General features: G+C 44.2%; 1 protein-coding gene across 1 annotated transcript in view; it reads right to left on the reverse strand.

Annotated features, from left to right (window-relative positions):
• cpa6 (carboxypeptidase A6) overlaps window positions 1–13,371 on the reverse strand; it is a 32,640-nt gene that overhangs the window by 3,934 nt on the left and 15,335 nt on the right. Inside the window, exons 4-9 of the mRNA XM_079489565.1 lie at window positions 10,746–10,860; window positions 9,801–9,868; window positions 9,646–9,679; window positions 9,208–9,312; window positions 1,605–1,715; window positions 1,419–1,509 (exon numbers count right to left, since the gene is read on the reverse strand). Of these exons, the coding sequence (XP_079345691.1) occupies window positions 1,419–1,509; window positions 1,605–1,715; window positions 9,208–9,312; window positions 9,646–9,679; window positions 9,801–9,868; window positions 10,746–10,860 (524 nt within the window). The remainder of the gene's footprint in view (window positions 1–1,418; window positions 1,510–1,604; window positions 1,716–9,207; window positions 9,313–9,645; window positions 9,680–9,800; window positions 9,869–10,745; window positions 10,861–13,371) is intronic.

Raw genomic sequence — 13,371 nt, forward strand, 5'->3', positions numbered from 1 at the left:
GACACTATGGCAGGTAAATCAAATGTTGGGACATGTGGAGTTTGCTTTGGAGTTGCCCAAACTGCAACTGCACGTTTGAGTGACGAGTCTGCTATAAACACAACACGAGATATAGCTATAAACACAACATGAGATCACGACACTGGTATCGGTATTCTGTATCGGTATCAGCTAACACAGAAATTGAGGTATCGGGATCGGATCGGAAGCGAAAAAAGTGTATCGGGACGTCCCTAGTTAGTATGCAAATTTAACTCAATTGCAGAAGAACCGTAGCCTGGCCCCAGCCCTGAACCGCTAGCCACGCCCATTCAAAAAAATATGTTCTGGGCCTGGCGACGAAATGAAAATGCAGACAGAGTGTCAGGCTAGAAGAACCGTTTTGTTTGACCAAAAAAACTGAACCGTGCAGTTACTGGGAGCATAAATTGATTGTTTACTGTGTAACTTTGCAAACATGAATGGCATATCACAATATCATCTAAACGTATCCATAATGATTACTGTGATATACTGCCACTTTGCTCTTTCAACATACTGTTACTGTACATACTGTACAGTATTACTGGGAGCAAAGAGCAAAATGGCCATAGGAACAAAGGGAGTCTACCAACGCGCCTCAAGCCTGAAACGGCTGATCCGGTGCTTCAGGTACAGGGACACATGTTGCAGAAGGAGGAGGAGAGGACACTGGAGCAGCACGGACATTTAGAGCCTTTTATTAGGTGCTAAGTATACAGAACGACTAACGTTTCGACCTTGTGGTCTTCATCAGAGTCATGAAACGTTTTTGTATACTTAGCACCTAATAAAAGGCTCTAAATGTCCGTGCTGCTCCAGTCTCTTCTCCTTATGCAGCAAAATGGCCATGTTACTGTGAACACATTCACTTTGCCCTGTCTTTCATCATCTCTCTTTCTCTCATCTTCCTCCTCTGCTGTCGTAGCCTCTGCCATTACTATCTCCCCTACTCCCTCTCTCATCTTCCTCCTCTTCCGTCGTAGCTTCTGCCATTACTATCTCCCCTACTCCCTCAGGGCCTTCTCCCCCATAGCGATGATGATTTTACAGACCGCCCCCATCCTAGATCAAATCCAACAGTCACTGTCATCATCACACAGGCGTTTAAATCCAGGTTACAGTCATTGATTAGACCCAGGAGACGGATAAGAACAAGGGATGTATTGCAGAGAAGTAGCGTGTGATGTGTTTTTGTATGTGTAGCCTATATGTTGTTGTTCATGTGAGAGCGAGTGCCAGGGGTTAATTTAATGGTTAAGAAAATAAACAAACAGAAAAGCAGTTAATTAAAGCCTTAAATTGATGAGCAAGAAACAATATCCCTGACAGTATTTTTCAATTTATTTCATTCACTTTCATACCATCAAGTAGGCTAAACCATTTTTAATCAAACTCACCACACCACTTTACTTTCCAGTTCCTGTTGGCATCGACCCCTCTGCAGTGATACTTGTAGTTTTTGGACCGTGTTTTCCTCCAGAACCGGTCCTAAAGGAGTATCAGCACACATTAGAATGAGCTCAGTTTGATCGATTATAAGGGGGTTAAATGATGTGAATATAGTGAAGATAAAGTTACCGTACTGTGGTCCAGCTGAAGTGGTAACCGTCCACATTGAAGACGGGCATGATGTAGAAGTTCAGTTGGTTCATTAGTCTTCTCATCTCAGGGTTGTATTGGTATGAGTTGAGGGCCTACGACAGTAAGATTACACATGATGTAGAAGTTCAGTTGGTTCATTAGTCTTCTCATCTCAGGGTTGTATTGGTATGAGTTGAGGGCCTACGACAGTAAGATTACACATGATGTAGAAGTTAAGTTGGTTCATTAGTCTCCTCATCACGGAGTCGTACTGATATGAGTTGAGGGCCTACAACAGTAAGATTACACAATGTACTCATTCAAACTGCAATCCAACAGTAATTTCACATCTTTGGGAGTCAAGTCCTGGGTGCCAAACTGCCATAGCCGAGAAAGCGAGATTTTGTGTTTTCCAGTGTAAACACTAGAGGGCGCTTGTCGCCAACGTCTGAATGATCCTCGGTTGTTAGGACTAGGAGACACATAGGGCTCCATTTTCGTGACCGCTAAACCCCTTATCCCTAAACTTCTTTGCCTTTTTTACTATTTTGAAAATCTTTTTTGAATAGTTCAACTAGCCAATCTACATTGACATGTTGTGAGCTTGTAGACTGGCCATTTTAACTATTCAGAAATGTTTTGCAAAATAGTAAAAAAAAGGCAAAGAAGTTTAGGGATAAGAGGTTTAGCGGTGACGAAAATGGAGCCCATAGTCTCGCATTACCAGACCTCCGCGATTTCCAAACGCTTCATCATACAGTCTGGGCCAACGGAAGAGCTGTCATGAGTAAACTATAAAGCGGAAGTGGAGCCTCCTCGCCACTTCTGTTTGGTCTTTACAGTTGCGCACATTTATCCTAATATCAATAGAAAACATCTAAGCATATATAGCTTGTTGCTATAATAATAAGCTCTAAAGATATTTTAAAATATGTTTTCGTGAACGGAAATGGCAGCTTCCGTTACTCAGCTCATGGGGCTGTAGGTCCAGACTCTATATAGCATTCTGTTACTCAGCTCATGGGGGCTATAGTCCCAGACTCTATATAGCATTCTGTTACTCAGCTCATGGGGGCTATAGTCCCAGACTCTATATAGCATTCTGTTACTCAGCTCATGGGGGCTATAGTCCCAGACTCTATATAGCATTCTGTTACTCAGCTCATGGGGCTATAGGTCCAGACTCTATATAGCATTCTGTTACTCAGCTCATGGGGGCTATAGTCCCAGACTCTATATAGCATTCTGTTACTCAGCTCATGGGGCTATAGGTCCAGACTCTATATAGCATTCTGTTACTCAGCTCATGGGGGCTGTAGGTCCAGACTCTATATAGCATTCTGTTACTCAGCTCATGGGGGCTATAGGTCCAGACTCTATATAGCATTCTGTTACTCAGCTCATGGGGCTGTAGGTCCAGACTCTATATAGCATTCTGTTACTCAGCTCATGGGGGCTGTAGGTCCAGACTCTATATAGCATTCTGTTACTCAGCTCATGGGGCTATAGGTCCAGACTCTATATAGCATTCTGTTACTCAGCTCATGGGGGCTATAGGTCCAGACTCTATATAGCATTCTGTTACTCAGCTCATGGGGGCTATAGGTCCAGACTCTATATAGCATTCTGTTACTCAGCTCATGGGGGCTATAGGTCCAGACTCTATATAGCATTCTGTTACTCAGCTCATGGGGGCTATAGGTCCAGACTCTATATAGCATTCTGTTACTCAGCTCATGGGGGCTATAGGTCCAGACTCTATATAGCATTCTGTTACTCAGCTCATGGGGGCTGTAGGTCCAGACTCTATATAGCATTCTGTTACTCAGCTCATGGGGGCTATAGGTCCAGACTCTATATAGCATTCTGTTACTCAGCTCATGGGGCTGTAGGTCCAGACTCTATATAGCATTCTGTTACTCAGCTCATGGGGGCTGTAGGTCCAGACTCTATATAGCATTCTGTTACTCAGCTCATGGGGCTATAGGTCCAGACTCTATATAGCATTCTGTTACTCAGCTCATGGGGGCTATAGGTCCAGACTCTATATAGCATTCTGTTACTCAGCTCATGGGGGCTGTAGGTCCAGACTCTATATAGCATTCTGTTACTCAGCTCATGGGGGGCTATAGGTCCAGACTCTATATAGCATTCTGTTACTCAGCTCATGGGGGCTATAGGTCCAGACTCTATATAGCATTCTGTTACTCAGCTCATGGGGGCTATAGGTCCAGACTCTATATAGCATTCTGTTACTCAGCTCATGGGGGCTGTAGGTCCAGACTCTATATAGCATTCTGTTACTCAGCTCATGGGGCTATAGGTCCAGACTCTATATAGCATTCTGTTACTCAGCTCATGGGGGCTATAGGTCCAGACTCTATATAGCATTCTGTTACTCAGCTCATGGGGGCTGTAGGTCCAGACTCTATATAGCATTCTGTTACTCAGCTCATGGGGGGCTATAGGTCCAGACTCTATATAGCATTCTGTTACTCAGCTCATGGGGGCTGTAGGTCCAGACTCTATATAGCATTCCTTACTCAGCTCATGGGGGCTATAGGTCCAGACTCTATATAGCATTCTGTTACTCAGCTCATGGGGGCTGTAGGTCCAGACTCTATATAGCATTCCTTACTCAGCTCATGGGGGCTATAGTTCCAGACTCTATGTAGCATTCTGTTACTCAGCTCATGGGGGCTATAGGTCCAGACTCTATATAGCATTCTGTTACTCAGCTCATGGGGGCTATAGGTCCAGACTCTATATAGCATTCTGTTACTCAGCTCATGGGGGCTATAGTCCCAGACTCTATATAGCATTCTGTTACTCAGCTCATGGGGGCTATAGTCCCAGACTCTATATAGCATTCTGTTACTCAGCTCATGGGGCTATAGTCCCAGACTCTATATAGCATTCTGTTACTCAGCTCATGGGGCTGTAGGTCCAGACTCTATATAGCATTCTGTTACTCAGCTCATGGGGGCTATAGGTCCAGACTCTATATAGCATTCTGTTACTCAGCTCATGGGGGCTATAGGTCCAGACTCTATATAGCATTATGTTACTCAGCTCATGGGGGCTGTAGTTCCAGATTGTGGAATAGTTGTCTGGCTACGCGAGACTAGGGGTGCGTTCGAAAATGCGCACCGGGAATGTGGTCAGTTTGTTGAGTGTGGTGGGCGGTGACGTCACAGTGTGCCTTATTTACGAACGACCACAGCTGTGACGCATTCACACCGCCGACACCAGACAACCCCAGCTTCAGGGTAGGGTCGCTCAGTGCGGGCACTCGGCACACCCGGTGCGCAGCGCACTGGATTTTCGAACGCACCGAGTGCACTGAATAAACAAACGACAAGAGAGCACACCAGTGCGTTCAGGGCGCATTTCCGAACGCACCCTAGGAGACACATACAGGAACACAGGAACCGGAAGTGGGGAAAAACAATCTCCGCAGTGAAAATAGACACTTCCTCTGACTCCCACATAATTTGTTTACATCCTGGACACATCACACCTGCAGTGGATCTTACAACAAATACAGGTGAAAATGCTGAAAACACTGGCAGTTAATACCTGGCACTCTTAACCCATTTAGACCTGAGTTAAAAACATTCACTTTGAAATAATACATATTCAAAGATTTGCGCCACATTTTTACGATTTTTCAAAAATAGCAGACCTACAAGCTCATAGCGCGCCACCGAGTGGCGCGCTACGAGCTTGTAGATCTGCTATTTTTCAATAGCTAAATTATAACAATGTTTAAAACACCAAAAGGGGTTCCCGCCCCCAAAATGGGTAAACCAACTTGACAAATTAATGTTACCAGATTTTACCACCACATTAAAATGTGTGCTAACTTGCTAAGGGTTTCGTCAGCCCCACAGTTCATTACACACGGCGACAGTTAATACTCAGACTATAAAGGAGGATTGGAGAGAGGAGGTAATACTACTAATTCCTTCTCTAGACACAGGAGGCCAAGGTTAATGAGCCAGGGTGGTTTTCAACAGACAAAGCACCCTGACCTCCAGTGGCCAATCTGAGTTACTACATTACTGTGTACTCCCATTGTAACTTTGTAAGAGAGTTTACATGAGAGACCGTACAAGTAAGGTCTCATGAATGGATTGTTTAATGAATGCCACAGACGAAAAACAGTCTAAGTCCACACTATTTATCCATAATGTATAAATGGTAAATGGTGCATTTATATAGCGCCTTTATCCAAGGCGCTTTACATAGTTTGGGTGAATTCACCCATTCACACTCACATTCATACACCGATTGCGGCGGAAGCCATGCAAGGTACCAACCAGCACATCGGGAGCAATTTGGGGTTCAGTGTCTTGCCCAAGGACACTTCGACATGTAGACAGGAGGAGCCGGGATTCGAACCGCCGACCCATGGATCATTGGACGACCTGCTCTACCTCTTGAGCCACAGTCGCCCCTAAATGATAGATAAGGGGTCAGGACAACGAGGCCTTTTCGTGGAGGGGTCAGAATGAAATTTGGACTTAGACTGTTTTTCGTCTGTGGTACTATTGTCATTACATTATTTGTATTTAATAAATACTGACTGTAGGCTATCACTCTACCTTTGTATTTTTCTCTTGCTGATCTTACATTCCTCCCATTCTTGTCTGTCATGCCCGTCAGCCTGTGGGTAGTAATTCCACCGGCATTCAGACAGACAGATTACAAAGTCAGCCTATTATCACCTTGAGAATATGTCAAGGATGAAAGGACTTAGTTCTCAGCAGGTTTTGGAAAAACGTGTTGTTGAATTTATACTGTAATGGTGTCTTTAAAGGTCTCCCTAAAGAAATCAATCCGATAGCTGCAGACAGAAACCTGATCATATCACTCCAATTTCAGATCTTTGCGTCTGGCTTCTCGTGTGTCAAAGAATTTAATTTATCTTAGAATACTATTGTTGGTTTTATAAAGCACTGAATGGTTCAGGGCCAAAATACATTTCTGATATTCTGCTAAGTTATGATTCATTCAAACCTCTCAGTTTATCGGAGAGGTTTATTTTTTCCTTTCTGAACCAAAAGTCAAAGCTAAACGTGGAGAAGCAGCGATCAGTTTTTAGACACCATATATCTGGAACAAACAAAGAAAACTGTAGGTCAGGTCTGCTACAACTCTCAGTACTTTTAACCCATTTTGACCTGAGATCAGATTCTAAAAATGTCTTCTACATCCTGACAGTTTTCTGAAAAAGCTATGTTTCTATGTCAGTCGTTCTTTGATTTTTCAATAGCAGATCTACAAGCTCATAGCGCGCCACCGAGTGGCGCGCTATGAGCTTGTAGATCTGCTATTTTTCAATAGCTAAAGCATAACATAATGCTAACACCAAAAGGGGTTCCCGCCCAAAATAAGCAAAAATACTTTTTTGTTTGCTGCTGCTGCCTATTATTGATGCTATTGATCATTCATTTTTGTTTATTTCCATCTTCTATTCTCTCACTCTTTCATAATTATTTTTGTTGTATTTAAATGTCCTTTTATAATGTGTTTCTTTAGCTTTTCTTTCTTTTAATGCTTTTAATGTGTAAAATCACTTTGAATTGCTTTATTGTTAAAATAATAAGTCATAAGTCTTATTGTAATACATTTTGCTGCAGGATATTTATTTTTAACTAATGGGTGTAGCGTGGGGAAAAGAAACAGTAATTGGTACACAGTTGGTTCTAAAAATATTCTTTTTGTGAGACCAGTATGACCAGTACGTCTCACAAAAGAATGTTTTTAGAACCAACTGTCTGAACACTATTGGATTGTTGTACAAGTGGGGGGGGTTCTTCTTCCCTGTAACATGAGTTAAGGATTGTGTTAAGGATACTTAAAGGAGAATTCCATGCTAGAAGGCTTTCTTACCTTTCTTTGTAGTCGTTATGTCCCCACCAAAGAGGTCCAGGTGTATTTTTGTGCAAAAACTCCTTATTGGCTCTTTCCCCTACCATAAGCCCTCAATGAATTGCATGGGAATTGAATGGGGCTATGGGGTGTTGTGCTAATTCGCTTATTTCCATCGAAATAAGTAGTAAAGTGTGCCGCTTGGGATATTATTTACATTATGAAGAGAGGATGTATACAAAAAAATAATAATTTTGAGCGATGGAAATAAGCGAATTAGCACAATATAGCCCCATTCAATGCAATTCATTTAGGGCTTATGGTAGGGGAAATAGCCAATAAGGAGCTTTTGCATAAAATAACACCTGGACCTCTTTGTTGGGGACGTAACAACTACAAAGAAAGGTAAGAAAGCCTTTTAGTATGGAATTCTCCTTTAACTCATGTCCTATCTAGATCCTATTTTTAAGTGTTTGGAAGCGCTCCTTTTCAATAACGCAACATACTGCTGAATTATGTGCAATTTACCACGAAACAGGTGGTAGTAGGCAGGGCCGTTGAGTGATTTCCAACGAGCGGTTGGAACAACATCAGATGGGGGTCGGCGGCCAAAATACATATCATTCTGGGGCTCCTTGACATGAAAAAGGTTTAGCACCACTGACATAGAAACACAGGACAGAAAACTGTCATGATTTCCATTTTTTTAAATTTCGACGTCGGGCCTAAATGGGTTAAACAAAAGACATGTATTTGCAATTAGCTTTGGCCTGGTACTGCTCTACCCAGAGGTTCTTATAGTTAACCCATTTTGGGCGGGAACCCCTTTTGGTGTTTTAAGCGTTACGTTAAACTTTAGCTATTGAAAAATAGCAGATCTACAAGCTTGCTATGACTTGCTATGAACTTGCTATGAACTTTATTTTTTTCCGACGTCAGGCCTGAATGGGTTAAGATGCTTACGGCTGTAGAGAATTACATCTAAATTTAAACATGTGTTCCCTTGTATATAAAGACCTTAGAGCAGAGGGGTCTGCAACGTTTTTTCAGGCCAAGGGCCCCTGCAGAGAGAGATGAAGCAAGGACTCTGTAAACAACTGTGTTGCAGATTAAACCTTTTCATCAACGTCATAGCTGGCTTCGTTGACTATCATCAGCGTTGTTGTAAATCAATGTTTTTTTTGTTTATTTCAGATATTTAACCACTTAATCCCTCAACACTAAGTAAACGTGGCTCTGTACCTGGTTCGCTCTTTTTATTTTGAGTGGTGCAACCACTCCAAGGAACAGCAATGTCCGTGTTAACCTATGTGACTATGTATGTGTGACTATGAGTAGCAGTAGGGGCAAAAGTGGCGCTGTTGTGCCAGAAACAGAGAGAGAGAGATAGTGCTGCACTGTTGCCTGCTAATGAGAGACAGAGAGAGAGAGGGGGGGGGGGGGGGTCAATGTTCCTCTCAGAATAGCCATGCTATCCTATCTGCAGTAACTCTGAGGACCCCCTGGGGGTCCTGGACCCCTTCTTGAAGACCCCTGCCTTAGAGATAGCAGAGGATAGAGTGCTTGATTGATTACTGTTCAGGCTGTGTGCAGCGATGCAAAGAATTCATGTTTGTTGAGACCCAGCAACAACATGTGTTCAGTGATTATGGTCTTAAAAACTCAACCACTTCGTTTCAGTAGTGTATGCGCTATAGCACAAGACTTGAGCAAACAAGGTGGATCTACCTCTTTGACGAACCACTGGCAGAAGGCGGGTCCTATCCACTCCCTGGCGTGTACGCCGCAGTCTATCCACACAGCCTTCTTATGCGGGCGACTTCTCTTTCCTAGCTGACAGGAGGAGAGTGCATATTATGTTAGTGCTGTGAATCACAAGCGCAGCCAGAGGCACACACAGACATTACAGACACATCTCAATATAGGCTTGTGTGTGTGTGTGTGTGTGTGTGTGTGTGTGTGTGTGTGTGTGTGTGTGTGTGTGTGTGTGTGTGTGTGTGTGTGTGTGTGTGTGTGTGTGTGTGTGTGTTTACTTTCCACAGTGGAAGATATGTTGAAAGTGCTGGGTAGCGTTTGTGCCCCCCCCCCTATCTGTGTGTGGAATGCATGGGGTCGTGCCACGCACGCACGCGAGCACACACACACACATCCCCCACCCATTTTTACCTGAAGCACATAGAGGGGTCTCCCTTCATATGATCTCCCTATAGAGAACATGTCGCGCGAACACACACACACACACACATACACACACACACACACACACACATCCCCCACCCATTTTTACCTGAAGCACATAGAGGGGTCTCCCTTCATAGGACCTCCCTATAGAGAACATGTCCACTAGGTGAGGATGGGTCCGGTTCATCTCAAACATCCAGGTCTGGATCTGAGGAGAGAACGCAACACAGTTAGTGAAAGGTCTCTTGAGGACAGGACATTTTACAGACTGACCAAATTTAGTTGTTGTTGTTTTTGGCCCATTTTTCACCAATCAATTGAATGCAGACAGACTTGTTATTTGACGCTTAACAGGCTGTGTGTGTGTGACTGTGTGTGACTGTGTGTGTGTGTGTGTGTGTGTGTGTGTGTGTGTGTGTGTGTGTGTGTGTGTGTGTGTGTGTGTGTGTGTGTGTGTGTGTGTGTGTGTGTGTGTGTGTGTGTGTGTGTGCGCGCACTTTCCACAGTGAAAGAGAGGTTCAAAGTGCTGGGTAGTGAAGTGGTTTGTTGGGCTTCCTACAATAGGTCCCCCTATCTGTGTGTGGAATGCAAGGTTCAAGCTGTTTCATCGGGAACTGACATTAATGTTCAAAAAGCCTGAATGCCAAATGCACATCTCAAAGAGTCCTCCTCGGCCTGGGAATATAAACACCCTTACCCCATTTTGGGCGGGAACCCCCTTTGGTGTTAGCATTATGTTATGCTTTAGCTATTGAAAAATAGCAGATCTACAAGCTCATAGCGCGCCACCGAGTGGCGCGCTACGAGCTTGTAGGTCTGCTATTTTTGAAAAATCGAAGAACGACTGACATAGAAACATAGCTTTTTCAGAAAACTGTCGGGATGTAGAAGACATTTTTAGAATCTGATCTCAGGTCAAAATGGGTTAAAGTTGTGAAGTGCCTGAGCCAGCATCTGGTGTGGTCTGTGCTTCTAGTACTGTATATGACAGTGACAGTGAGTGGGACTCTTCTACTGTATATGACAGTGACAGTTAGTGGGACAAGGAGCGATGGATTAGAGGGAGGATGCACTCGACACCTTACCTCATTAAGGGAGTGGTACACCTCGTAGTCATATTGGGACTCTGACCTCCGTTTCCGAGAGGAGCGATACCCCGTCTGCTTTTCAATTTCCTTCTGCAGATTGGAGATGAACACCCTGTGGGGAGAATAGAGAGACATGATTGAGATGGACAGTTTCAGCCAACCACCACCAACAACCTTTTCCAGTAATGGGAGGTCATATTGGAGAGATGACCTGAGTTCCCTAAAGGATATTGCCCTGTCACTTAGATTTTCAGCAACTTTTATTATGCAGATGCACAGCATGTGCGATGTACTGTACTGTACAGGTATGCTGCTCTGTTTTTGACCTGAGATCAGATTCTAAAAATGTCTTCTACATCCTGACAGTTTTCTGAAAAAGCTATGTTTCTATGTCAGTCGTTCTTCGATTTTTCAAAAATAGCAGACCTACAAGCTCGTAGCGCGCCACTCGGTGGCGCGCTATGAGCTTGTAGATCTGCTATTTTTCAATAGCTAAAGCATAACATAATGCTAACACCAAAAGGGGTTCCCGTCCAAAATGGGTGGATTGTGGACGATTCACCTACTGTTTAACTGTGGATCTGAGATTATGACACTACCACCACTTTAGAGAAGTTGATATAGAGGGTATGCGCGTGACATCATCATCAAACCCGGAAGTTGGACACACCATGATTAAGCACTCACACTTGTTTTCAACAGGGTCCACCATTTTCAAATCAACATTTAGAGACGTACAAATATACATTTCTATAAAAACTATATAAAGAGTAAAAAGGGACAAACAAGTACAGTATGGGGGAAAAGGGGGGTGGGGGGGGGGGGGGACTCAGACTTAATTCATGGGGGCCAGTTTCGAATTGCAGCCGTCCGTAGGTGCTCTTTATGAATGTATGTAGTTTACCTTTTAGTTTTGAAAATCAATAGAAAAGAATGCTGAAAAGGGCAAAGTGTTTTGTGACTCAGCTTGACAACACAAGCCTTTGTGTCCCTGTAACCTTGCTGTTGTCATGTACTGTATGCTTACTAAAGTTGAAAAAAAAAACAAGTACGTACAGTCGTACACTTCAGCAACTTTACCCTTTAAGAAAGTGGACTTTGTGCACATACTGTAGAAATGTACGGGCCGGGCAGAGAGGCACTGGTCATGAGGACACGGTTTCTGCTGTTGTACGGGCCGGGCAGAGAGGCACTGGTCATGAGGACACGGTTTCTGCTGTTGCCCATGGCAGAGAGGCACTGGTCATGAGGACACGGTTTCTGCTGTTGTACGGGCCGGGCAGAGAGGCACTGGTCATGAGGACACGGTTTCTGCTGTTGTACGGGCCGGGCAGAGAGGCACTGGTCATGAGGACACGGTTTCTGCTGTTGTACGGGCCGGGCAGAGAGGCACTGGTCATGAGGACACGGTTTCTGCTGTTGTACGGGCCGGGCAGAGAGGCACTGGTCATGAGGACACGGTTTCTGCTGTTGTACGGGCCGGGCAGAGAGGCACTGGTCATGAGGACACGGTTTCTGCTGTTGTACGGGCCGGGCAGAGAGGCACTGGTCATGAGGACACGGTTTCTGCTGTTGTACGGGCCGGGCAGAGAGGCACTGGTCATGAGGACACCGTTTCTGCTGTTGTACGGGCCGGGCAGAGAGGCACTGGTCATGAGGACACGGTTTCTGCTGTTGTACGGGCCGGGCAGAGAGGCACTGGTCATGAGGACACGGTTTCTGCTGTTGTACGGGCCGGGCAGAGAGGCACTGGTCATGAGGACACCGTTTCTGCTGGTGCCCATGGCAAGAGGGCTGCAGTGAATTCAAGACTTACTTTGATTTATTTGGTATGTCTTGTAAAAAAAATAAAAAATAGCTCAGAGTAGGTCTGAGAGCAGAAATAGAGGGGGCTGGTTGTGGGACTAAATTCAGGCAGTAATAAATCCTGACTGAGAATGTACTCTTTAGTCTTCTGGAGGTGTCAGTGTTCGTAAAGCCTAATTGAGTAAAACATCTGCAAAATGGGAGATGCTATCTTGTTAACCCTAAAGCCTTAAGTCGGCTCTGGTGTGACCTGCAGTAGGTGTTCAGTGACATGAGATCAAATCACCAATGCAAGTGCAACACAAAAAGGCTATATAATTATGCTATATTAACCCATTTTGACCTGAGATCAGATTCTAAAAATGTCTTCTACATCCCGACAGTTTTCTGAAAAAGCTATGTTTCTATGTCAGTCGTTCTTCGATTTTTCAAAAATAGCAGACCTACAAGCTCGTTCTTCCACTAAGTAGGCTAAATTCTTTTCGCTCCTTTTCGCTCCTATGCCACCAAAATGTGGAACGCCCTACCAACAGTCATTAAGACATGCGAATCCCTTGACTCCTTCAAAACCGCTCTCAAAGGGCACCTACGGATGGCTGCAATTCGAAACTGGCCCCCGTAAAATCTGAATCCCCCCCCACCGCCCCCCCCTTTTCCCCCTCACTGTATATGTTTCTTTTCCCTTTTTACCTCCATTATGATGAATTCCTGTACTGTTCTTTGTCTATATAGAAGTGTCTATTTGTACGTCTCTAAATGTTTTGATGAATTGAACATGGTGGACCCTGTTGTAAACAAGTGTAATGCTTAATTGGGT

The sequence above is a fragment of the Electrona antarctica genome, assembly GCF_951216825.1.
Source record: "Electrona antarctica genome assembly, chromosome: 20".
NCBI classification, from domain to species: domain Eukaryota; kingdom Metazoa; phylum Chordata; class Actinopteri; order Myctophiformes; family Myctophidae; genus Electrona; species Electrona antarctica.